At 35.9% G+C, this 25,790-nt stretch overlaps 3 protein-coding genes across 3 annotated transcripts; 2 read left to right on the top strand and 1 right to left on the bottom strand.

The window, feature by feature from the left end:
* The first annotated feature begins 10,258 nt into the window (after positions 1 to 10,258).
* On the top strand, positions 10,259 to 14,371 carry LOC110885525 (uncharacterized protein At2g29880). Its single transcript, XM_022133225.2, has 3 exons — positions 10,259 to 10,655; positions 13,206 to 13,567; positions 13,670 to 14,371. The coding sequence occupies exons 2-3, from the start codon at positions 13,208 to 13,210 to the stop codon at positions 14,213 to 14,215; spliced, it is 906 nt and encodes a 301-aa protein (XP_021988917.1). The 5' UTR covers positions 10,259 to 10,655; positions 13,206 to 13,207; the 3' UTR covers positions 14,216 to 14,371.
* Positions 14,372 to 15,331: 960 nt separating this feature from the next.
* Positions 15,332 to 17,453, top strand: LOC110885523 (putative pentatricopeptide repeat-containing protein At5g40405). Its single transcript, XM_022133223.2, has 2 exons — positions 15,332 to 16,320; positions 16,462 to 17,453. Exons 1-2 carry the CDS (start codon positions 15,451 to 15,453, stop codon positions 17,287 to 17,289), a joined length of 1,698 nt encoding a protein of 565 aa, XP_021988915.1. The 5' UTR covers positions 15,332 to 15,450; the 3' UTR covers positions 17,290 to 17,453.
* A 693-nt stretch (positions 17,454 to 18,146) lies between these two features.
* On the bottom strand, positions 18,147 to 23,022 carry LOC110885524 (calcium-dependent protein kinase 7). The gene is made up of 9 exons (XM_022133224.2): positions 22,852 to 23,022; positions 22,165 to 22,712; positions 20,645 to 20,768; positions 20,391 to 20,534; positions 19,480 to 19,632; positions 19,258 to 19,373; positions 19,005 to 19,172; positions 18,630 to 18,863; positions 18,147 to 18,535 (listed from the first exon to the last, which is right to left on the bottom strand). The coding sequence occupies exons 2-9, from the start codon at positions 22,672 to 22,674 to the stop codon at positions 18,380 to 18,382; spliced, it is 1,605 nt and encodes a 534-aa protein (XP_021988916.1). The 5' UTR covers positions 22,675 to 22,712; positions 22,852 to 23,022; the 3' UTR covers positions 18,147 to 18,379.
* Between the last annotated feature and the right edge of the window lie 2,768 nt (positions 23,023 to 25,790).

Raw genomic sequence — 25,790 nt, 5'->3', positions numbered from 1 at the left:
TGAAACCAAAACGATAACGTTTGACCCGTTTCGGTCAATTTATGCAAACTAGTTACATAAACCGAACCGAGCGCTAAAAGAGCGTTACGGGTAGCCAAAAGAGTCATATGCAAGTTCCCTGAGATAATATGCTTTAAATATGATATAATATCAGCAAGTTATGTTCTATTATGCCCCGAATAGATTTAAACTCAATTTATGCCTTATAAGGGCATTTTGGTCATTTAAAAGATTGTAAAAGAGTTAAATTGGAAATCTGAGTTACAGGTCTGATTTATACAGTAAATATACTTAATTTGACATGTTAAAACAGTAGGGTATGACCCGTATACAAAACTTATCATTTAAAATCAAACTATGCACCGTAGGGGTATTTTAGTAATTTCACAAGGGCTAAGAATGTCAAAACTGGAAATCTGAGTTCAAAATCTTATACTTACTGTTATTATATGAAAATATGCTAAATACATCAGTAGGTATGAGTCTTATATGTTTAACATGAGTATAACGCTTACTATGCGCTAAAAACGCTAAAAATGCGATTTAGAGCCGTTTCCGGGTTTTTAAAAGAAAGCTGAGATTTTTATATTTCCAGAATGCTCAAAATAACTTATTTAACAAATAAAATCAGTAGGAAAAGGTTTGGGGTCAAAAGGATTTATAAAACTCATTTTATGGCTTAAACGGTCAAAACCGTCATTAACCGAATCAACTTAGCGACCTATGATACAATCAACCAAAAATTAAATAAAAATCTTCAAAAATCCCAAAATATTATATAACATCAGTGGGTAAAAAGTTTTATATCAAAAAGTGGCCTTAAATAGGTTATACGCTAAATGCGCCGATTATGTTACATAAAGATATAGTTTTACGATATCGGCCATAACTCAAAATCTGGACCACCAACTGATCTCAAATTTTCGGTGCAAGTTTATAAATTAGTAATAAAGATTTCTACTCTTTCACTTTTCCAAAAATCACGTTTTATATCAAAAAGGGCAAAATAGTCAACTTTTAAGCATAATCGGAAACATGCATATGAATCGGTTAAGCATAGACTCAAGTTGTAAAAATTCCAGAGAGTTACACTTAAATAAAAATGGTCAAAAATAAACTCTAATACAGATCTCAAACACGCATGCACGGATCCGAATCGAGAGTCAACGAAAAAGTCGTTTTATAAGACTTTCGGTTTCGATCCGAGTTTATACTAAAGATTGTCGAGTTGATTATGATAAAACACATTCTTACATTCATTATAAAGCTATTTTTGATGATCAAACTGATTGCATGTCATCTACATTACCATTTATGCTATATTTCACAAAAACAATTTCTGTTGACTTTTTAAGAACAACTTTGACTCGACAAATAGCATGCTTAGAGTGCGAATCAGAGAATACCCTTTTGAGGGTTTGTTTCCCACATAAATACCAACTTATAAGTGGTTTCAATTTGAGAAATGACAGAGCCAAATTCGTTTAATCGAAAAGTCTAACTATATGAACAACGGATTGACTTTTGGCTAATAATCAAAGCTAGAACGAATTAGAGGATGATATGAATGCTTACAAAGGTCCTAATGAAGCCTAGATAGCACTATGAGGTTGCCTTGTCGATCAGATTGCTCCTGGAAAGCCTTGTGAGTTCTTGCAAGCTTGTGGGTGTTCTTGTTACTATCACATGTGCCTCAAGAATGGTGATTTGATCAGAATTATAAAGGAATTCAGGTGCTTGGAGAAGTCTACAGGTGTCCTTACATGCAAGGGCTTTGATTGGTGCAATTAGGAGGTGCTCATAGCTGTTTCCCACTCAAAATTCGGACTAAAATGCAAAAATTCGCGAATTTCTGATACTGGCATGGGCACGCAGCCCGCTTAAGGTAGCCCAGGCGGGCCCCCTGGGGTTCTGCAGGTCCAAACTTTGACAAACTTGGCAGCTTTGGTCCCTGTCTTTGCACGCGAGGTTTTGGCTATTAATTTTGACTCGTAAACCCCCAAACTTGGTTTTTAAGAACCTTGGGACATTTACCAACATGGTAATGTCCTCGGTTAACTTTGCGCTCACCCGAAAAGCCATGAAATTCGACGTTGACGCTTTTAACCCCTCAAGTACGGTTTTGTCCATAACTTTCTCATACGATAACGAAACTTCATGAAATTTTTACCACATATTCTAGTGAGTATATTTTAGCATTACAAAGCTTTGGGTCTGCCAAAAGATCACTCAGAGGTATAAATTCAACATGTTGACACTTTTAGCCCCTATAGTTTGTAATTCCTCACTTTCGTGCAATTTCCGCTTCGTATGATCCATGATCCATCCGTTTAGGGTTATAAACATTATGTAGGGTTATCATAGAGTCTATTTATCCCTTGTTGACACTTTGGACCCTTACGTTCCATAGTTTTCACTGTTTGTCAACTTTAGTCCCTCTAAAGTATGTTTTCGCATACCGGAACCCTATGACACGTGTCAATACATTATTGGACGTAAATTTTCGAGGTGTTACATAGTAGTAAGTGCTTCTAATCATCATCTTGATCTTGTTTTTGGTGGTTAATAGTTGATTGAATGGTTAAAACTTAAGAAACTCTAAAGAACTTACATTAATTTTGAACATAAAGGAATAAAGGGTGGACAAAGAAAAGATATGTGTGTAAATCATGTAAATCTTGTGTAGTTATGATTATTTGATGTTGTTTGTTAGTAGAAACAAGATGGATCATCATCTAGACATACTAGTTCATGTTTAAGAACATAAACTAGTAAGATGTTAGTGTTAGAAATATGAAAGATGATGAAACCATCCACCATGAACTTGAAACTTGAATAAACATAATTTTTCTTGAAAAATAAGGTTATAAACTTGTAGATCTAAAGATCTACAAGTGGTTTTTCGGAAGAACCAAGTGAAAGATACTAGTTTTGTTAAAACCCGGATATTTTATGAAGTAGAAGCATTTTTGGTAAACAAACAAGTGTGTAAACACTTGTGTAACCAGGAAATTTCATAAAGAAATATTTTTGTGAATCTTGATTAGAAGTTGTGTAATTTCAAGTTCTTTAAAAATAAAGTTTCCAAGAAACTAACCTTATTTTTAAAGATAACAAGACCTACTAAACATATTAGTAATTTACTACATATTTTTACAAAACTTTCAAGTTCATGAGTTTATGATTTATTCTTATTTTGTCAAGATTAGTGACTAAATATTGTAAGTTGTTGATTGTTAAATGGGTTGATTGATTTTTAATTAAAAAAAATGATATGCTAAAAGCATGGACACCTCCATTTACAGGGGAAACTCTGGCGAAATTTTTCTAGAAATATAACACTTAGAAATATTTTTCTAACAAAAATTTACAAATATATTTTTAACTTGTTTTTCAAAAATAAACTTCGCCATGATTTTTATTACAAAATACCAAGTACCGGAGGTGGATTTTCATAAATAAAACTTGTTAAATATATATTTAGAATATATATTTTATAATAAGACGCTTGTGTGATTGTGTGATTATTTTGTGAACTAGATATATTATTTTTAGGGTAAAAATAATATAACATGAAAATACTGTGAAATTACGACTCCAAAATAATACCAACGCGCTCACAAAATAAATATTTAAGTTATATAAGTATCGTAATACAACGCGAACTTTAAAAATGTAACTTATGTATATTTCGGAAAAATACTCTTATTTGTACATTTTTGTGAAAATATTATTTTGGAAAAACTTATGAAATAAAATATAATATTTTTGGGAAAAATATATATATATTTTGGGATTAAAAACATTTTAGACAAAGTAATTAAAATATATTTTTCAAGTGAGACTTAAAAATATATTTTCGGAATTATAAAACACACATGTATTATTACCCCCATCCTTGGGAAGGAAATACGAATATAAAATAATTTAGAAGTGTGAATACGAAATAGTTGTCTAACTATTTCCCAAAAACGTAAAACCTTAAGCCAAGGCACGGCCGTCCGTCTAATAGAAATTAGTACGTGTAGGTCGTCACGCAGCAGGTTGAGTTGGGATCGACTATTTCACGAGACACACTTCTGTGAGTTCATGTCCCCCCCTTTTCTCCTTACTGTTTTCAGTTTTATACTTCGGGGGTGAAATACATGCGACAATTATTACAAACACTTATTACATGGTATGGTTAGCGTAGGGAAGGTTTATACTACTAGATCATGTGAGGGGTGGGTACAACACTTGAGGCCATTAATCCTCGTTGTTAGGACCGAGGGACACAAGAGTGATAGATCTATTTGGGTGTAGCGAGCCCACACCCGTGAGGCCGAGGCGGCCCATAGAGGTGGTTGTGTCTTCCAGCCGAAGCCCGGTAACAAATTTGCTAGGTTTGAGTTTCCTTGCACTTTCTTACACATACCAGTGGCTTTGCAACCCATTGGTGATCTCTTTTTCCTTATTGCTACATACCAGGGACTTTTATACGTACTTTAAAGGTTTACTCATACTCACTTTTACATGAACTCGCTCAACTTTTTGTTGATTTTTCAAATTACATGTATTTCAGGAAATTAGGGATCTGGCAAGGTATGCTATGTCGTCAAGCTGCGTAGGAGAAATGATGTCATCCGAGTTTAGGGAGTGTGACTTTTGCCTGGACGAGTCACAAGTCTTAAACTGTGTTTTTAAATTCAAGTCTTTTAGGTGTGTCGTATGAACAATGTTTTTATTATGTCATGTTGTAATCCGTTGTATGTGTCGACTTTTGAAAACAATGCTGTCGTGTTTTACTTTTTAAACTTGAATAAATGGATGAACATCATGGTTTTACTTTCATATAGCTTTTTTGTGATTAAGCTAAAGTATTAAGAAGTCACACCAAATAAACCCACGCTTCCGCAAAGCCAGGGTGTGACATTTTGAAATAAATATAAATAATTATATTTATTTTGTATAAGTTCTCGGGTTTCGTTAACTAGTAACCCGTATTTGTCGAAGTGTTATAAATTCGTTTTATAAGTTATAAAACGTCACCAAAATAAATATACATATATATTTAATTTATGAAAAAAATACTTGAACCTCGATAGGTGTCGTTTTGAGAATATAAATACGTTTCGGGTTACGAATTTTTACGAAAAACGGGCAGCGTTTCCTCTGTTTTTGGACGATCCCGACAATCAAAGTGTCGATATATTTTCAAAACGCAACAATAATTCAATCACAATATATATAATTTTTCATCAAGTGTCGAATACTAAATCAATATATATATATATATAAGCTTATACCAACTACGTCACGATACTATGGTTCGAGCTCGGTTCGTGCTAAAATAAAACGAGACTAATCTATATATAAAAGTTTAAACGCGTCGTTAAATCTTTACCAATTCTAGCGTCGACTAGTTGACCGGGTTTAACCCGAGTTGACTGAGTTGACCGGGTTTGACCCGAGTTGACTGAATTGACCAGGTTTGACCCGAGTTGACTTATGTTGACCCAAACCGCAGCTAAGCCGAGACCCGAACCGAACCAGTTCTGCCGTTGACCATGTTTGACCAAACCCGAACCGAGACTGAGTTGACTTGTTTGACCCGACATGAACTTCAACCCTCGAAACCGAATCGTGACCCAAAACAACCCGAGCCACCCATCACCTTCACTGTCGTCGTTCGGTCGGCCGGAGCCGCCGAGGGCGGCTGTCGCTGCTACCACGCCGCACCACCTCTCAGCCGCCGTGATGCACCACCACCATTTTTGCAGCCTAACATGAGCACCCATTGTTACACGAGGCTAACACCCGAAAAAGAAAAACAAAGGAGACATAGAACCTGGTCGGAAAACTCAAAGTTTTCATCCCAAACCTGTTTGTAACTATAGATCGGACCTTTATAAACCTTTTTCCGACCAAAAACGTTTTTCCGGCGACCGGAGACTAACGACGTTAGGGTTCAGTTAGTCAAGGTCCATTGAAGGCCAATATGTGAAAAGATGAGACCGTCAGTGAGAATTTTTAAAGTTGGTATCGTTGTCGGTTAATGGACAATAGTTAAGATTATTAAAATCCATTATTGCTAAAATAAATATGGACTTTTATTAAGTGAAGTATAATAAAAATACTTTTTCCCAAAATCATAATGGCCATCACAGCCCAACATTCATTGAATTGTTTGTCATCGCCCAAATGAAAAACTCATTTTCCTGGGCCAAAACAATCTAATGTTTAACGTGAATGGACTTTTAATGTTATTGACTTTTAATGTCATAACATTAATTAATGTCATCAACTTAAAAAATAATAATAAATATAAAATATATTTAACCCAAAACAATATAATCTATTAACAAATAAATTATATTAATTATCAAGCCCGAATAACATTCGTGTTAAAAGAGTACGCACTCCCGCGTCACCTAACTCGATTAAACAACGACGTTATTATCTCGATCAACAAGTTAATCTAATACCCTAAAATCCGTTGATAACATTAAAATTATCAACATAATATCAAGGGCGGACCTAAGCCAAACTTAAGGTGGGCGGGCGCACCCCCGGAGAAAAAAAAATTTAGTGCTAAATTCCGTCGAAAATCCCGTCCGCACCCCTTGAAATTTTTCGTCCGCACCCCTTAGGTAAAAAGTATTATCAATTTATATTTTAAATTTTTTTTACTAAAAAACTCTTATTTAAAAAAAAAAATACTACCTAAATTATATAACTTTTAATACCTAACTAACTAAACCCAAATACTCATACCTTTACACACTTATAATTCCTAACTATCTAGCCCACTAAGTCTTAGCCCATTAACCAAACCCAACAATATTTCAAACTATAATAAAATAATTAAAGCCCAAAACCTTTAGAAATTCTCTCCCGCTCTCTCTCTCTCTCTCTCTCTCTCTCTCTCTCTCTCTCTCTCTCTCTTGCGTCCCTGCACTGCCAACGAACAACATCACCCAGCGACAACAGTCCAGCAGCTGCGACCACCGTAATCAGTCACCATACCACCGTCGTTTGACACCAAATCTAACTGGAATCCGAACACGGGTAAGTTTCTTTGTTATTTTGATGATTTTGGTTGATATTATAGGAGAAAAAAGGGTGATAAAGTTGTTAAATAGTTTTGAAATTTTATGTGTTTTGACGTTGTTTATGGTTGTTTAGATGATTTTTAGGGTGATTATGTTGTTTATATATTTTTAGGGTGATTACAACTTACGTTATGATTTCTAGGGCTTGAATAGTTGAAAATTAAAATTGAAATATTATGTTATGGAGCGATGAACTGATGTTATATAGAGAAAGAATTGCTTAAGAAATTAGTTTTAGATGATATTTTGGATAGATTTCAAAAAATGAAGCCCGTAGGGCGTCGACGTTTTAATTACGTTTGTAACATGGTTTGACATGTTTTTGATAATTATATAAATTTAGTTTGATGTTTGTTTATTTTACATGACCCGACCCGACCCGACCCGATACGAACCGATTTTTTTACTTATATACCTAGGGGCCTAAAATTTTTAAAAATGTTCCGCACCCCCATAGAAAAATTCCTGGGTCCGCCACTGCATAATATATGTCACAGGTAGCACACACTTAGCTTCGTTAAAGTGAGAGAAGATTCTCCCTATTACTAGACTCCCCGATGATAAAATATGTGCTTATGAAATCTATCGGAAGAGTATAGAGTGAGTTTAGGAAGAATAACATGCTTTTCTCTTGTGAGGGAGGAGGTGGGTATTTAGACTTATAGCTCCATGTGGGCCACATGATGTGGCATGCACAACTGTGCAGAGGTTTGCTATTGGCAAGGCCCTCGACTTGAATGATATAGTAATGAACGGTGAACCGTTTGTCTATGTTAATTGATACTCCCTTCGTCCCGTTAAAAGTGTTCAATTTTGAATTTTCAAAGTCTTTATTTATAAACTTTGACCTAAAATAATTTTGTTTGTGTTAGATAATACTTGATGAAAGTTATATAATTTGAGTGTGTTTTACAAGTGTTTTTATTGGGTTAATTTTCATCAAGTTTTATATAACACAAAAATATATAATTAAAGTTAAAGTTTATAAATAAAGACTTTGAAAATTCAAAATAAGACGCATTTAATGGGACGGATGAAGTAGTTTGGATGGTTTTGGTCCTAAATAACTATTTATATAATATAGAAGTATATGTATAATACATTTGGTTTGTAAAACACACTTTATGATAAATTGATAATAGTAACTTATGTTGGAAATCAGACCCTTGATCGAATAAACAAACACGCAATATGAACAAACTTGTTCGACTCTTTTATTAATTTATCAATGAGAGCACACTAATTACAATGACCCTAATCATCTATTTATACTAAACTTATTCTAGTCCTAACCCGACTCAAACTCTATTAATAAAATAAATAAACAAACTAGATAAACCTATCTAATAAACCTTGATGCCCAAGAAAACATCTCTAGACTAGAATTAGAAAACCTAAATAAACTAAAACACTTAGCACCCTTCAACTTTTGAGTTATGACAAGATTAGTCCCAACATTCACCCCCCCTAATCTTGTCAATAACTTTCTTCACATTAGAGCTGCTCCATTATCCGGAGACTCGTTAAACCGTGACCCGATAACGCACCGACCCGTGACCCATAAACAAACCCGAATAATCTAACAATCACCCCCTTAATCGGTGTTTGTTTACGCCTTCACCGTAGCATCGAATCACCTCGTTTTCGAACCACTATGACATCTAACGGACACCCGATCTTCACATCAATCACGTCCAATGTCTCGGTTTAACCCGAATAAAAAACACCACGCCCGTAACATGTAACATGTCAAATGGCATTACGCTGGAAACGTTCACTAACATCTTGACTCATCACGGATCAACGACCTCTACCCGGTCACATCCGAGTCACCCGATTTGAACTCCAACGCCATTATCTTGACATCTGTACCTTTCCCAATCAAACTTGTTCCAAGAGGCCTCTCCACCGACCAAGAAAACAAAGCCACCCGCTTATAACGTTTTCTTTCAACTGCTAAACGAACCGAATCCAAAGCCACCTGCTTTGACGGATCCCTTACGCCCGTTTTTCACACAACACGCCGGTCTCCTCTTATCACGAAACAACACGATCAAGGCACCTGCAAAACCTACTGTTGTCACCGAATATATACTAGTTGCTCAAACCTGCAACTAATAACCAAACAGCCTTGAACCTTCTTTTTTCCTGCTAATCTACTAAGTAAACCATTGCTTGATTTTTAACATGGCAATCATTGCCAAATACGATCAGACGTCACTCTTTGATCGGTTATGCAATGAAATTTCTTGCATGTAATTAGCAATTAATATTGTTTGAATGCTGTTGGATTGCCACGTAAGTTCCACTTTCATCACATGATGTAAATCACCAAGCCACCAAGTTAAATTAATTGCAAATATATCTCATTCACAATCAAATTTAATTACGTCACAACCCGATATTCTCTTCCTAGATAAAAGCTCCAACTCTACAGACTGACTTCGGCATTGCTACCTCTACATATTTTTTTTATTTCTTCATGTACCGTGGTTTTACCGTCGCAACGGCGTTGCACCCCGCTAGGGGTGCTCCCCTTTCTCGAAAACGACTCTCAAAACCGCCAGGCTCTGATACCAATTGTTGGAAATCAGGCCCTTGATCGAATAAACAAGCACGCAATATGAACAAACTTGTTCGACTCTTTTATTAATTTATCAATGAGAGCACACTAATTACAATGACCCTAATCATCTATTTATACTAAACTTATTCTAGTCCTAACCCGACTCAAACTCTATTAATAAAATAAACAAACAAACTAGATAAACCTGTCTAATAAACCTTGATGCCCAAGAAAACATCTCTAGACTAGAATTAGGAAACCTAAATAAACTAAAACACTTAGCGTTCTCCAACTTTTGAGTTATGACAAGATTAGTCCCAACAACTTATATGGAAGGTAATTTCACATTTATTCATAATATTCAATAAATTACATGAGTAATCTCAGTTGATCGCTTACCCATTCCTATCTAGAAAAGAATGAAAGTTATCACTTTTTTAATCTTTTAGAATAAATAATTTACCATGCCCAATCACCGATCACCACTGGGTCACACGACAGAAAAAAAATAAGATTATCTTTAATACTCTCAAACACATCTAAATACACCACACGAGCTGCCAATGGCACTTTCAAACACACACGTTTCCTCTCCATCTCACTTTCAAACTCTTACACTGTGTTCCACTTAGGTAGTGTTTGGTATGAGGTAATGAGAGAAGGAATGGAATTAACCATTCAGGGGTAATACAAATAAGAATGTTTGGTTGCTAAAAGGAAAGGAATAACCCATTACTTACCTTATTCCATTCCCTCTAAATATGGCAAAAAGTATTCCAGCGACCCCCCCTATTTTTTTTTCATTCCGTTCGGAATAGATAAGAGACTTCTCAATTTTGCCCTCATCCTCACCTATTTTCCCTCGCTGATTCGTTTCCTCTAATCAAGGATCTCTGGTTATATATTTCTTTCATCTTCATCAGCAAGCAGAGCTTCAGCATTTGAGCCCTAAATCACCAGTTACTTGTTTGGATTTTCGTCATCAAACACAAAACCAGGTAAATGTTTTTTCATTGTATATTAACCTGTTTACTTCTTGTGATTTAATCATCTCAAACTCTCACATGCTGCTGTTGAATTTGTTTATTTGGATGTATAACTTTGTGTGGTAAGCATGTTTCTTGTTCATAGTACAGAACCCTAAATCACCAGTCATATTTGTATTACTTTTGATAGAACATGTCATTGCATCGAATCTGGTAAACCACTTGAACCTGATTTATTCAACTTCCTCTCTTAATTAAATTAGCCATTCACTCTCACAAGTAATAACATGTATCACTTTTTTAGTTGTTCATAGTACAGAGTATTTCTTTGTATTGTAAAAATATAGTTTTAATGTTTATGCTTCTATTGAAAACAAAATTGATAGCTTCAAATTTGTTGAGCCATTAGAACAAGGGATGAGCAAATGGTACCGGGTACCGGTAGCGTTTACCAAACCGAAATATTTTCGGTACCAATTCGGTACCCGCTTTTGAAGTTTTCGGTATCGGTCCGGTATGGTACCGGTATTTTCACTCAAATACCGGTACCAAACTGTCCCGTACCGGGTATTTTCGGTACCGGTACCCGTTTTTAGTTCCTGTTTTTTGTCACTCAAAAGAATATTAAATGGGGAAAATAGTTGCCACTGATGTGTTCGTCCATTTTCATGTACAACTATAGTTATATATGTTGCTGCAGTTTTGGGTTGACATGCCAGCAACTTACGACTGCAGGCTGTTTGTGTGATTAGAATTAGAGGTATGAACGGGTTGCTTGTGACCTACTTAGGATTGGATTGGATTGGATTGGTAAAAGATAGAAATGAAATGAGCCGAGCTTAAACGACCTTTATCACGAGTCTCAAGCCTTGTAAGCTCATTTTGATGAGTCCGAGCTCAAGCTTTGTGCAGTGTGTACCGAGACCGTTTAGGCTTGCGATGAGTTGATTGAGTATTTAACTATGTAATGTAATGGTAATTAATGATATTAACAATTGAGCATTGGAATAATTAGAATAAGTACTAGCTTGAGAAGTTACAATAAATGGTACAGGTGCATCCAGGTAGTCCAGCATGTCATTTGGCAATACCTGAGAATAACATGCATACACTTTTAAAGAATTGAACTTGAAGGCTGGGAATTTTGAACTTTATAAATTATAAACCAACAAATGAATATTTAATCTTGGATTTAGTACCGGCATCAAGAAGCTCTGCCAGTGGTAGGGGCAGATCAGAGGAATAATTGACAACACTAAAGTAGGGGTGTGAATTTCTGACGCGACCCGAAAACACGACACGAATCTAACATGTAATTCGCGGGTTTGGGTTTAGTCTAAATGGGTTCGGGTCAGTTTGAGGTTTAACTAAACGGGTCAGGTTCGGGTCAACCCGGTCGGGTTGACGGGTTGAACCGTTTAACCCATTTCTATAATATTATATTTTTTATAATACGTTTTATGTTAAAAACTAAATTTGGTGTGTATTTTATGCTATACTTATAACTTAAAAATAGAAATTCACATAAGTTTTTATGATTTTAATGTAATTTTATTATCTAATTTGTGTTTTTTTAGTAGATGTTAATTTTAATATATTAATTTTCTGAAAAAAAAAATAAAAAAATAATAAAATTTCGGGTTGAACGGGTCGGGTTCGGGTCAGCCTGTGAATATTCGGTCTAGGTTCGGGTTCATATGTATTAAACGATTTTCGAGTTCGGGTCGAGTTCGGGTTCCTCTAAAAGAAAATAACTTGCATTCAGTGATAACATATGTACTAGATTAGAGCATAAGAATACAATTTGCTTCTCCAATAGAGCACCTGTAAATATTGTCAACACCTGTGGAAAATAAAAGATTATGTAATGCATCCAGTAAGTTTTGATTATAGGTTATATATATATGTGTGTTTACATGATTTATGGTTCACGGGTCGGGTATGGACTTAAAAAATATTTGTATTTAGCTTAATAACATTGTCTAATGATATAGATTATATATATATGTGTTTACATGATTCATGGTTATCGGGTCGGGCATGGACTTGAAAAATATTTGTATTTAGCTTAATAACTTTGTCTAATGAAATAAATACAACTTATTGATTTTGTTTTTCTTAGGTCTTGGATTTTTATTGAAGTTATGTCTAGACTTAAGCTCAACCGACAAAAAAACAAAAAAAAACTAGCTGCGTTTTGTGCTATGTGGCTTCATATACTAAACATGGTTTCCTGGTATATTCAAGCAATACAAACAGTTATTAGTATACGTTTAGATATGTGTCCAACTAGACCTCGCTACAAGATGTTCTACCCTCAGAGAAAAGAATACATGCATAGATTGGTGTACGAAAGTGACGACACATGTCTTCATCAACTAAGAATGAATAGGGCAACGTTCATGACCCTTTGTAACAAGTTGGAGAGTGAAGGAAAGTTGAAGGCGTCTAAGTATGTCGAAGTAGATGAACAACTTGATGTGTTTCTTATCTTATATTTGTTACTTACACAGCATTTGAATGTTTTATTATTTATACAAAATTGCTATTTTTTGTGTGAAGTTATGGAATCACAGCTCGATTCTGAAAGGGGCCCAGGAAAAAATAAAAAAAAATGGAATGAAGATGAAGATGAGAAGCTTGTTGCAGCCATGCTTGATGTGCTCAATTCAGGTTCTAATTACAAATCAGATAATGGGTTTAAACCTGGATTCTTCAATGCGGTGGAGCGACAACTAGCAATCTTACTTCCTGGAGCTGGCATAAAAGCAAAGCCACATATAGAGTCACGCGTAAAAACAATGAAGAGTGACTGGTCTGCGATACATGATATGCTAGCATGGGATAATACAAGTGGTTTTGGTTGGGATTACGATAACGACATGCTTGACGCTCCCAAACCTGTTTGGCAAGCTTATGTACAGGTAATGCCTAATCATTTTAGATTGTATCTTTTTATAATCGTTGTTTCTATATATTAATTTTATAGCTCATTTAACTTCAATCATGGTGATGTGGCTTGTTAGGTGCACAAAAATGCAGCAAGATGGAGAACAAAGAAATTCCCTCATTACTGGGACTTGTGTAATGTATTTGGAAAGGACCGGGCCAATGGAAGAGATGCCCAAACAGCTGCTGATATTATATCAGACATAAATAGAGAAGAACCGGAAGCCGGCGGAGAAGGATTAGATGATATGGATGTTAATCAACCATTAAACAGCCCTTCATATGATGCTTCTAGAGAAGAGTCAAGTACCCAGCGAAAGAGAAAAAGGCGCAACAGTTGGGATCCTTTGATGAATAGCCTGAAAGAGTCTGCAGAAATAATCGGTGCAGAGATTAGGGGGGCTTCAGATACTTTCAATAGAATTTTTGGAACGGAGAGCAATAGAGAGGAACTCCGTAACAATCTTTTTGCGGAGATGAATAAAGTTGAAGGTCTAACTACTCGGGAGTGTAACAAGGCTGTATGTAAGCTCGCGCAAAACGAGGAGTTGATGGTAATATTTTTTAAGGTTGATGAAGATCGCAGGCTTGAATGGGTACAGAACATGCTTGAAGATGTTTGAATATATTGCTTGACGTGATATAAGATGACTTTTGGAATATTATTTATTTTTTTTAGTTTGCAAATTTTGGATGATTTTTATTTTTTTTATTTGACGCTTATCGGATGATTTTTTTTTTTTGGTTGGAAACTTTTGAATGAATTTTGAATTTTGTTAGTTAAATTTATTCTAGTTTTATACTATAAATTTGTTATAATTTTTAATCGGAAAATTTTGTGAAAGTTGGTAAACTTCTTTTATTTTAAGACATGGGTATTTTTGTCATTTACAATGAAGTGCATTCCATTCATTTGCTTTTTTCCGTCAACCAAACAACACAAAGTAATGTATAATTCCATTCTCACAGGGTAACCAAACAAGACAATGGAATGGTAATGACTCATTTCATTCCCTCACCCATTCCATTCCCTCACCCATTCCATTCCCTCGCCCATTCCATTACTACATACCAAACAGACCCTTAGTAACGGAGGATTGGAAAAAAAATAAAAAGAAAGTAAAAATATTTTGTGTTTTAAAGTTTCATTTAAGGAAGGAAAAGAAAGAAAAATAAAACATGTCGTGTTCCCGAGTTTCATTTAAGGAAGGAAATGAAAGAAAAACTATGCTAAATTCTTTAGTTTTTCTTTCATTCCGATTTGGGAGGAAATGGTGGGAAAAACATCTTTTTTTTTCCTTTCTCGTCCTTTCCTTTCTCACTTTTACTTTCTTTTTTTATCCCACGTTAAGTTAACTCGGGAACAGAGCGTTAAAGAAAAATAAAACAATACACATTTTTATTATATATGCATGTGAGATAATAATATTAGTTTTGACACATTATATTATTTATTTATTACGTTCATACTCATCATTACATATATTATCGATAACCCGCTTAAAACTTAACAACTCGCTTATAAATCGTCAACTTATATGACTCTTTTAAAAATATGGGTTAAACGGATCGGGTTCGGGTTGACCTAAATTTATATAAGTCGTGTTACGGTTGAAATCTTTGACTCGAATAATAATATGAGCCGGGTTCGGATTGAACATTTCAACCTACCAACCTACAACCCATCAACCTGACACAATTGACATCGTGGCCCACCTGTACACTTTCACTGGCGTTTTGAAAATCCGGACGTGAAACCGAACCATTCTACAGCCTACTGCATCACCTTGCTCCAAACACAGAAGATCTGGAGGAACAAGAACACAAACTTGCATCTCTGATCCAAAAATGTCCAAACATGCGAGTTCTCCACCAAATCCACTCGCACATCCTCACTCGACCCTTATCATTCTCCACCCTCTCCTTCTCTCTCTCCAAAATCATCTCCTTTTGTGCTCTCTCTCCTCTCGGCAACCTCCAATACGCCCAAAAACTACTCTTTCAAACCCCAAATCCCAACATTTTCTCTTACAATTCCCTCATTAAAGCCTTCTCCCAATCCCATATCCCACCCTCACCCCAATCTTTTTCCATTTTCAAAACTTTGATCAGCAGGGGACACCCAAACCCCAACACTTACACACTTTCATTTGTTTTGAAATCCTGCTCCATGTTACCGGCGCTTTTAGAGGGTTCCCAGGTGCATTCACGTGTTATACGATCTGGCTTTTCAACGAATTCGTTTTTGCACTGTTCGCTGGTTAACTTCTATGCGAAATGTGAGGAGTTTGAGTGTGCGCGGAAGGTGTTTGATGAAATGCCTGAGAGAAGTTTGGTTGCTTGGAGTGTTATGATTGATGGGTATGCTAAAGTTGGCTTGTTTAGTGAAGCATTGGAGGTGTTTGGGGATATGCAAAAGGCCGGTGTTGACCCGGATGAAGTGGTTATGGCTACTGTGGTCTCTGCTTGTGGTGGTTTGGGGGCATTGGATGTTGGGAGCTGGGTGCATGCTTATGTTAAGAAGCGGAAGATTGCGATGGATACGAAGCTTAGTACTGCGCTGCTTAATATGTATGTGAAGTGTGGGTGTGTAGAAAAAGCTAAAGAGGTTTTTGATGAAATGGTGATTAAAGATTCGAGAGCTTGGAGCTCGATGATTGTCGGGTTTGCGGTTCATGGGCTTGCAGAGGATGCTTTGAGCACATTTGCAAGTATGGAAGAATCCAAGGTAGTTTAAACGGGCCAGAATAGGGTTGGTTGTGGCATTATGCAATCATCTGGCCATTTGACACGTTTCTTTCTTAGCTATATAAACTTTTTTTGTTCGACTTGTTCGAGATTAATTAACGATGATTGAAATCTTTTTCAGGTGAAACCGAATCACGTAGCATACCTTGGTGTGTTACAAGCATGTGCCCATGGTCAGCTAGTCAACGAGGGTCAAAGACACTGGGCTAGCTTGCTCGAGTCGGGAACTCAACCATCAATAGAACACTACAGTTGCATGGTTGACCTGTTTTGCCGGGCCAACTTATTGCAAGAAGCTTACATGTTCATAGAAAACATGCCCATTGACCCTGATCCGGTAATCTGGCGGACTTTTCTTGTAGCGTGCAAGAAGAACAAGAACATGGAACAAGGAGAGTTAGTTGGTCAACGACTACTTGAGTTGGAACCGTGTAATCCAGATAATTACGCCCTTTTTTCGAGCTTCTATGCAGCTTGCTCACAATGGTCTAAAATGGGCCATTTAAGGAAACAAATGAGGGATAACGGGCTCAAAACAGTACCAGGATGCAGCTCCATAGAAGTTGATGGAGCCGTACATGAGTTTGTGTTGGGGGACTGGTCTCACCCTGAGTCAAAGGAGATAAAGGAAGTGTTGAGTGATATTTTGAGACGGGTTGAGTCTTCGGGCCACAAACCGAATGTCTTGGGTGTGCTTCATGATGTGGGTGATGAAGTGAAAGAGGAAGCTCTTTGTGAGCATAGTGAAAGATTAGCCATTGCCTATGGGCTAATGAAGACTCGAGCCCCGGTGGTGATTCGAGTAGTGAAGAACCTTAGAGTTTGTGACGATTGCCATGAAGTGACCAAGATTATTAGCAGGGTTTATGAGCGAGAAATTGTCGTTAGGGATAGAGTTCGGTTTCATAGATTTGTTGATGGAGCTTGTTCTTGCAAGGACATTTGGTGAAGAGAGTATCTGATACTTGTTTTTATGTATTACATACGTTCCCGACACTGAACCAGCTAACATTATCAAATAGTACGACCAGTAAAAAAATCTTGGATCCGCCCCACTTTATATTATACAATAGATATAAATAAAGAATAATTACATTGTTGTTCCTTTGGTAATGTCAAATTGCACGTCTAATTCAAACTTCTTAAAAATTACACTTTTAGTCTCAGTTGTTTGTTTAGTCGTAATAAATTGGTTCTTTCTTAATACTAAGTGACGTTAAAAATATGTTAAATCAATAAACACTCATAATTGACAACAATTTAAGTGGTCTTCAAATAGGAACCATGATCAAGAGTCAACCCGATTATTCATTACATAAAATCGTTACTCGTCTTCATCACAATCAGGACCCGGAAAGAATCAAACGGTGACATGGACTTGTATTATCGTCGATCTGGTCCTGATGCAACTGGGTTTGAGTGGATTGCAATAAAGAGGCGGTTTTGGGTGGTAGGGGTTACGAGCGCCAATGATGGAGTGTTTACGTGTTTCAGGCCAAGGGCAACAAAGGTTTCAAGTGATGGGGGTGTGGTTGTGTAGTCAATGAGCCAAACAATGTTTTATATTTTACTGTTTTTAAACAATAACCAGTGTAACCGGTTGGAACCGGTTTTTGCCAAAAAAAAAAAAAAAAAAAAAACGTTTTTTTAAAAACCGGTTTCAGTGATTAACCGGTTTTTCAGATTACCAGCCACAAACCGGCGGTTCGATTATAAAACCGGTTCGGTTATAAAAAACCGGTTAAAATAAAACCGGTTTTTTTGTACACCTCTAAGGTCACCACATAGACCAACCATATCCAAAAATAAAGAAAAGGAAAACTTGTTATAAATTAGCATGCTTTACATGATCCAATTTGCTAAAGAAGCTAAACAAAAAGATGAAGAAAATACTGGCCCTAAGGATATGTAAAGTAAACACATCCATATTTACAACCACAAATCCAAACCCTTCATCACATCACATCTTTCTCAAAACAAAAGAAAACCTCAATAAAGTAAGTACTTCAAGACACTTCAATCTAAAATCATTTTTTTAGTCATCTTGCCTCATTGGTCAAATCCATTGATCCATTTTGGAACAATTTCAAGCTCAAGTTATTGTATCTTTCTCTCGAATATTGTCGCGATGCTTTCCTCCAGTCTGTTCCCGCCTTCATCATCACCGTAAATTCTTCAAAACTAATCTTGCCATCCTGCAATAATCAACCAATAGCATTTCGTTAGAAGATGATCATAGTGGCCAATCTAGGATTTTCGAAATTAAAAATTAAAAATAAAAAAAATGACCTTGTCGGTGTCGACGTCATGTATGATGGCGGAAATGACTTCTTCATTGTTGGCTTCATCATCTTCGTCAGCTAAAGCTTCCCTTAGCTCATCAATCTCTATGTAGCCACTTTGGTTTTTATCAAAGAACGCGAACGCATCTTTAAGATGATCATCATTCCCCATCTTTCTTAAATGAACCGAAATTGCAACGAATTCTCCATAGTTCAAGAATCCATCTTTGTCAACATCACCCTGTACGTAAAAAAGTTTCAACACCTTTCAAGTCATTGACTAAGAGTCAAACACTTGGGTCAAATGCCCGTAAGAGATAAAACATAACGTGAACCTAACCATCCCTAAGACCACAAGTCAAAGTCAAATTAAGACACTCACAGCTTCCATAAGTATTTGAACATCTGCATCAGCGATTTGATGTCCGAGTTTGTGCAAGCCGGCTTTCAACTCGGCAATATTTATCTTCCCTTGCTTGTTTGTGTCCATCAAGTCGAAACCTTCCTTTATGCCCGCCACTTCCTCCGCAGACAAATGCTCAGCAATTACCTGCAAATTTTGAAAACAAATTGCTTAAAGAACACAACGATAAATTGTCATCTCGTAAAGCAAAACCATGAATGCGTGTTCTTACTCTTAGAGCTCTCTTCTTAAGCTTGTTCATGACGGAGAATTGCTTTAGTCTAGCTTTAACGGTTTCACCTAAGGAAACGTTTGGAGCCTTTTTGGCATTCTGTATCCAAGGATGCTCTGAAGAAGAAGTTAAGGAAAAAAAAACAAGATTTAGAAAATTTTAAACAAATGCAACTAATAGACCAAAAAAGAAATATATATTAAACAAAAATAATTTGTATACCTAGAACTTCTTGGGCAGTAAGTCTTAACTTTGGGTCAGGATTGAGCATTTTCTTGACGAGATCCTTTGCAGCATCGGATACCTTGGGCCAAGGATCCCTCTTGAAATCTACAACGGATCTAATGATTGCTTGTGCAACACCTTGTTCGGTTTCTGAAATTAAAATGGTAATTAACTTTTAAGTCATCGCATAAAAACTCAATAAACACATTACCACTAGAAAATTTATGTTTTCACATTAAGGATCAATATTTACTTCATAACTCTCACGCCCCGCTTGCGGTATGCGTATATAATGTATATATGTGTGGGCCATCGGGGGACAAAATTGAAAGTGCACGAATTTTAACGTTATTTTACTAATTTCGTGAAAATAACGTTAAAAGCTGAGGGCGGTTAATCATGCATCATGTGGTGGCGTCGATAGCTAGAAGACAAAAGGGTACATGCACAAATCGGTCTTTGTCCCGATTGATGAGTGTTATGTGCCTTATGTCCAAGGCTTGATGAAAAACTACTATCGAGCTCACTGGAGGCAGCCTCTCTATTCCTACGGGTAGAGGTAAGGCTGTCTACATTTTACCCTCCTCAGACCCTACCTTTGCTTTGCTATTGGTGGGATTTACTGAGTATGATGATGATTTACTTGATAACTATGCAATAACCATCCGGGATTTATGGGGCCATATCATAATACAAAATACCGATTAGCTTTGCGTTTAAAATCACATCAAGGTTACTTCAGTTTCATTACATTACATTACACCGTGTCTTGAATAGTTCAAGGATAAAAGTGGTTAACAACTTTTAATATCGGTGGCAAAATGGAGGAATTGTATGATACGTAAGGGTCAGGTTGGCATGTCGACACATTTGTTTCTCAAAAAATAAAGATTTATCGGTGCTCTGACCTGCCCAAAAGGGTGGTACACCACAAAGCAATATGTATAAGATTACTCCAGCACTCCAAACATCCACCTCAGGACCATAGTTTCTTTTCAGGACTTCGGGAGCCATGTAGTACGGACTCCCTACAATTTCATTGAATCTTTCTCCTGTAAGAGATTAAATAAACAAGTTAATTAAATTGCAAATAAATAGAGACATAGAACTATAATGAAGTCTTGTATATTAAATAAGATTAGGCCGTGTTATTTGTTTGTACCTGGTTTGAAGAAAACAGATAACCCAAAATCAATAGCCTTCAAGGCTGCAGTTTCTTTCTTGTTTGCAAACAAGAAGTTTTCCGGTTTAAGATCACGGTGCATAACACCATGCTTGTGGCACATCTGCAATATATAAAAGAAATTTAAGAACTACTACTCGTGTAAATCTCATTGTACTGCGTCTTTTGTTGCTAACCAACGATCATTTTTGTAAATAACTGAATGAATATACAAAATAAACACTACTTTTCGTTTGAGATTTTAGAGAAGTTAAATGCAAAAAGAACCATCATACTTGATACTTTTGGTCTAAAATCATGAAAATTTTCTCATATATACTGGACTAAACTTGTATGTTATACGAAATTTCAGAAATCAAAATTATGCAAGAAAAATACATGATTTCATCTTTTTCCCATTGATTTAAGAGTAAATTACAAAAAAATCGTCCTTTATGTATGTCACTTACTGCAAACTGTGTCCTTTGTCTTCAATAATTACAGAAAACGTACTCGATGTTTGCAAACCCTTGCAAGTTATGTCCTTTAGCCCTAACTCAGTTAATTTTTTGTGGTTAAATCTGACCAAATGGACCCCACATGAGGGTATTTTGGTCATTTTACTCTCATGTGGTGTCCATTTGATCAGATTTAACCACAAAAATACCCTCATGTGGGGTCCATTTGGTCAGATTTAACCACAAAAATTAACTAAGTTAGGCCTAAAGGACATAACTTGCAAGGGTTTGCAAACATCGAGTACGTTTTCTGTAATTATTGAAGACAAAGGACACAGTTTGCAGTAAGTGACATACATAAAGGACGATTTTTGTAATTTACTCTTGATTTAAAATGTAACTTTGGTAAATAAATGAGATACTAGAACATGAATTCGTGTTTTTCCCATTAATTTAAAACAAAACTAACAGAGTGTTTACTGTTTAAATGTGTATTCTAAATATAATTGTCAAATAAATATGTGCTTAAAGTTGTAAATATTTAGGCAATTTCATATTTATATGAAACATAAGTTTTCAAACAATAATTTCCTATCAACTTATCGGAATCCAGTTAGATTCATAATCAGTTTTTGCAATCACTTCAAGCTAATTATTGCAACTCCATATTACAATCTTGGTTTTAAAAATGGCTAAGCGCTCCAAGGCGTTTAAGTCCCAAACGCTGAGGTGCGAAAAGCATGCACATCACATACGCGAGGCGTTGTTCAATGTACAACCAAAAAAAGCTTCATTTACAACCAGAATTGGCGTCTACCTCATCTGTTTTACAAATAAACCATTTTATCAAGTAAACTTTCATAATTTCTTCATCCCTTTGGTTATTTTTAGATTCCTACAAACCCTAGTTTCGACCCAGATGCGCCCTGAGTACCGTGTGCCTTTTAAAACCAAGATCGTAATTTGCAATAGTCACTTTCGAAGCAACTTATGAATTCTATCAAAAGAATTCGAAACTCGAAAGAGGATAAACATAAATCTTTTCGGATATAATAAATTCACCTGAATAACCTCAACAATAGTCTTAGTAACACCAGCAGCCGCTCTCTCTGTATAATGTCCTCTAGCAACAATCCGGTCAAACAACTCCCCACCCTCACACAACTCCATAACCAAATGCACAGCATTATCATCCTCATAGGTATCCTTCAAGCTCACAATATTCGGATGCGGCGGCATATGCTTCATAATCTCAACTTCCCTCTTCACATCCTCAATATCCACTCTAGTCCTCAACTTCTTTTTCGATATCGATTTACACGCAAACACTTCACCCGTCGATTTATCCGTACACATATAAGTAATCCCAAACTCTCCTCTACCCATCTCCTTACCAAGATCATATGCTTTCTCAATCTCATTTCCAGTTGGGTTTTCCAAAACAGTTGTTTTATAACCACCATTAGCACCAGATGGATTAGACACACCGTAATCCAATGAAAAAGGGTTAGGTTTGTTTTTCCCCCTTTTATTCTCGTCACTAGTAGATGGTGTAGCACAGCAATTACCCATGTGAATCGAAACTTTTCAAGATTTATGTGCTCTAGATTCTATTTTTTTTTTTTCAACAAAACATAAAAAAAGATTAAATCTTTAAGCTTTTTAGATCTTTAACCCAAATGGGTAGTTACAGATTTCAGTCAAAACATAATATGAAGAGTCAAGATTGAAGATCTGGGAAGAACATACCTTGAAAGTGATCAGATGAACAGATCTTGTGATTCTGCAAGTGGATGTTGGAAACCTGATTTGGGGTTTAACTGATGATAATTTTTAGCAAAAAAAGTGATGAGGAAATGGGGGATAATCCCGTGATTCTTGGGGGATGTGAATGAGTGGTAACTTTTGGAAATAAAGGGTTTGAAGAGGATTATACAGACAGTTTCTCTTTCTACACCAAGACACCATTCGGGGTGGGCTTGGGTTGGGGTGTGGCCCCTTGGGGCTTGGCTTTCAAGCCGGGCGTGGGGCGGGGGAGCAAATTGAGTTAGCGGATTATTGGCCCATTAAAAGTAGCCGTTGGGGGCTACTTTAAAAAAAATTCCTTTATAAATACTTACCACATTTAACATTTTTCTCACACAATATCAAACACATAAAACACAATATTACCATGAGTTCTTCAAGTTATACTGAATCGTCATCTGACGATGGTGCGGAAATATTTCTACAAACGATCGCGGCGGTGGTGAAAGCTATCGTGGAAGACGAAGACGATGAGGAAGAGACTCAACAACCTAAACGGAGGAGAAGGTACATCGCTCGTGAACGGCACACCGCTAACGATTTGTTGGTAAGCGATTACTTCTCAGCGGAACCTAAGTATGATGAAAAAATGTTTAGGCGTCGTTTTCGTATGAGTAGAAACTTATTTTTAAGAATATCTAGAGATCTTGAGGAGAAATATGATTATTTCCAACAAAACCCCGATGTAACCGGGCAATTAGGATTTAGTACGTGGCAAAAGGTCACGGCCGCACTTAGGCAGTTAGCGTACGGCAATAGTTCGGACATTATGGATGACTATTTAAAAATGTCTGCACGTGTAGCTAGAGAAACTCTTCACAACTTTTGTTCGTGTATTCTAGAACTTTATAAGAAAAGATATTTGAGAAAGCCCTCCTTCAGTGACATGCAACAAATATTGGAACATCACGCTGATTATCATAGGCTACCCGGGATGCTAGGTAGTTTAGATTGTATGAAATGGCCCTGGGAACTTTGTCCTACCCAATGGCAAGGCGCTCACACTAGTGGATTTCACGGGGTGCCAACCATCATGCTTGAAGCGGTTGCGTCCTAATATCTTTGGATATGGATGCGTTCTTCGGTATGCCAGGTTCACATAATGATATTACCATCATAAACCACTCGCCTCTTTTCAATGATCGGGTAAATGGTATAGGACCCAAAGGAACTTTCTTTGTAAACGGGATTGAGTACATATACGGGTACTACCTAGTTGATGGGATTTACCCAGAGTGGGGGGTTTTCGTAAAATCGTTCACAAGACACGGTACCTCAGATCCAAAGAGATTAAAGTTTAATAGGGTCCAGATGGCTGCACGTAAAGACGTCGAGCGAGCATTTGGTGTTTTGAAGAAAATGTGGCGAATATTGGCAATGCCTTGTCGACTATGGGACAAGGATCAGATTGGAAACGTGATGTACACATGTATCATTTTTCACAACATGATTTTGGAGGATGAAGGTAGAGCGGTCGTTACCTACTATGATGACGATGACCCCCAACCAGGTAACGTAACAGACGAAGATAAAGCGGCAAATGAATTTTTAATAAAGTCAAGGGATATACATCAAAACCTTCGAGCTGATTTGGTGGAACATGTTTCAACGATTCCTGGGTTCGAAACCGACGAAGACGACGAAGAATGACTGTCTTTCATTTTGATAATTATTATGTATGTTTATGTATTTTTTTTAAAAAATATGTATGTTTATTTTTTATGTAATTATAAATATAAATATATATTAAAAATAATTGTTGATGTGGCATAGCCACCCGCCCAGCCACGGCCAACCCAAGCCCCAACCATACCCCTTGAAAACTTGGCTTTGGGTTGAGAATATTCAAGATACACGTGTCGCCAAATGTCCAACCCAAGCCCCAACCCAAATTCCACCATACCCCATGGTCTTACATCTAACTTTAACTTTAGGGCTGCTTCTTGAGTTTTTTCCCAAAAGAGAGTGGTGGTGGAAAAATATTTACAAAAATGGGTGATTTGAAAAATATTTACCAAAATATATGTTTTCTTTTAAGTTTTTTCCCACAATGGTGGTGGTGAAAAAAATAACTACCAAAATAGGTTATTTTAAAAAATTATTTACCAATGAGTGTTTTTATTTATTTCTTTTTTTTAAACAAATACATTGCATTTTTTGCTTTTATTTTTATTCAATATCACTTTTTTTCCCAAACAACTCATTATACTTTTTAATTTATTTTTTAACTAACTTATTTTAATTCTTTCATTTTTGTATTTTAATGTTTTTCTTTTATTTTCCCTTTATATTTATGTACAACTCATTATACGGTTTATTTTATTTTTTTAACTAACTTATTTTAATTCTTTCATTTTTGTTTTTTAATGTTTTTCTTTTATTTTCCCTTTATATTTATGTAAGATAAATAATTTTAATATAAAATTTGCGCATGTAATTTCCGGATTATAAACGAAAGCGAAGATAATGGTAATATTTACTCCTATCAAGCATGAACATCAACTTATTGGACAAAAAAATTAATAAAACTAGATTAATATGTAATCAGTAATACTTTAAACTTATAAAAATAAAAATATAATAAGTTAGCTATATAAAAAAAATAATGAGTTGATTAAAGAAAAAAAAAGTATAAAAGTGTTTCTGTTTTACAAATAAGTATTATAAAATAGCTAGAAAATATTTATCAAAGACTAAACATGTTTGCATTTTAAAAGAGTTAGAAACAAAATGTTCATAACATGTTTAAAGAAACATATTTTTTCAGTTAAAACAAAAATGTTCATAGCAAAATTAAAGAAACGTTAATTTTTTTTCCAAACTATCATGATCCAACAAAATATATATAGATTTTTGTTATTTATTGTGAAACTCTTTTCTTA

The sequence above is a fragment of the Helianthus annuus genome, chromosome 10 (genome assembly GCF_002127325.2).
Source record: "Helianthus annuus cultivar XRQ/B chromosome 10, HanXRQr2.0-SUNRISE, whole genome shotgun sequence".
NCBI classification, from domain to species: domain Eukaryota; kingdom Viridiplantae; phylum Streptophyta; class Magnoliopsida; order Asterales; family Asteraceae; genus Helianthus; species Helianthus annuus.
The sequence above is the reverse complement of the archived record's forward strand: the minus strand, read 5'-3'. Positions and strand labels throughout refer to the sequence as shown.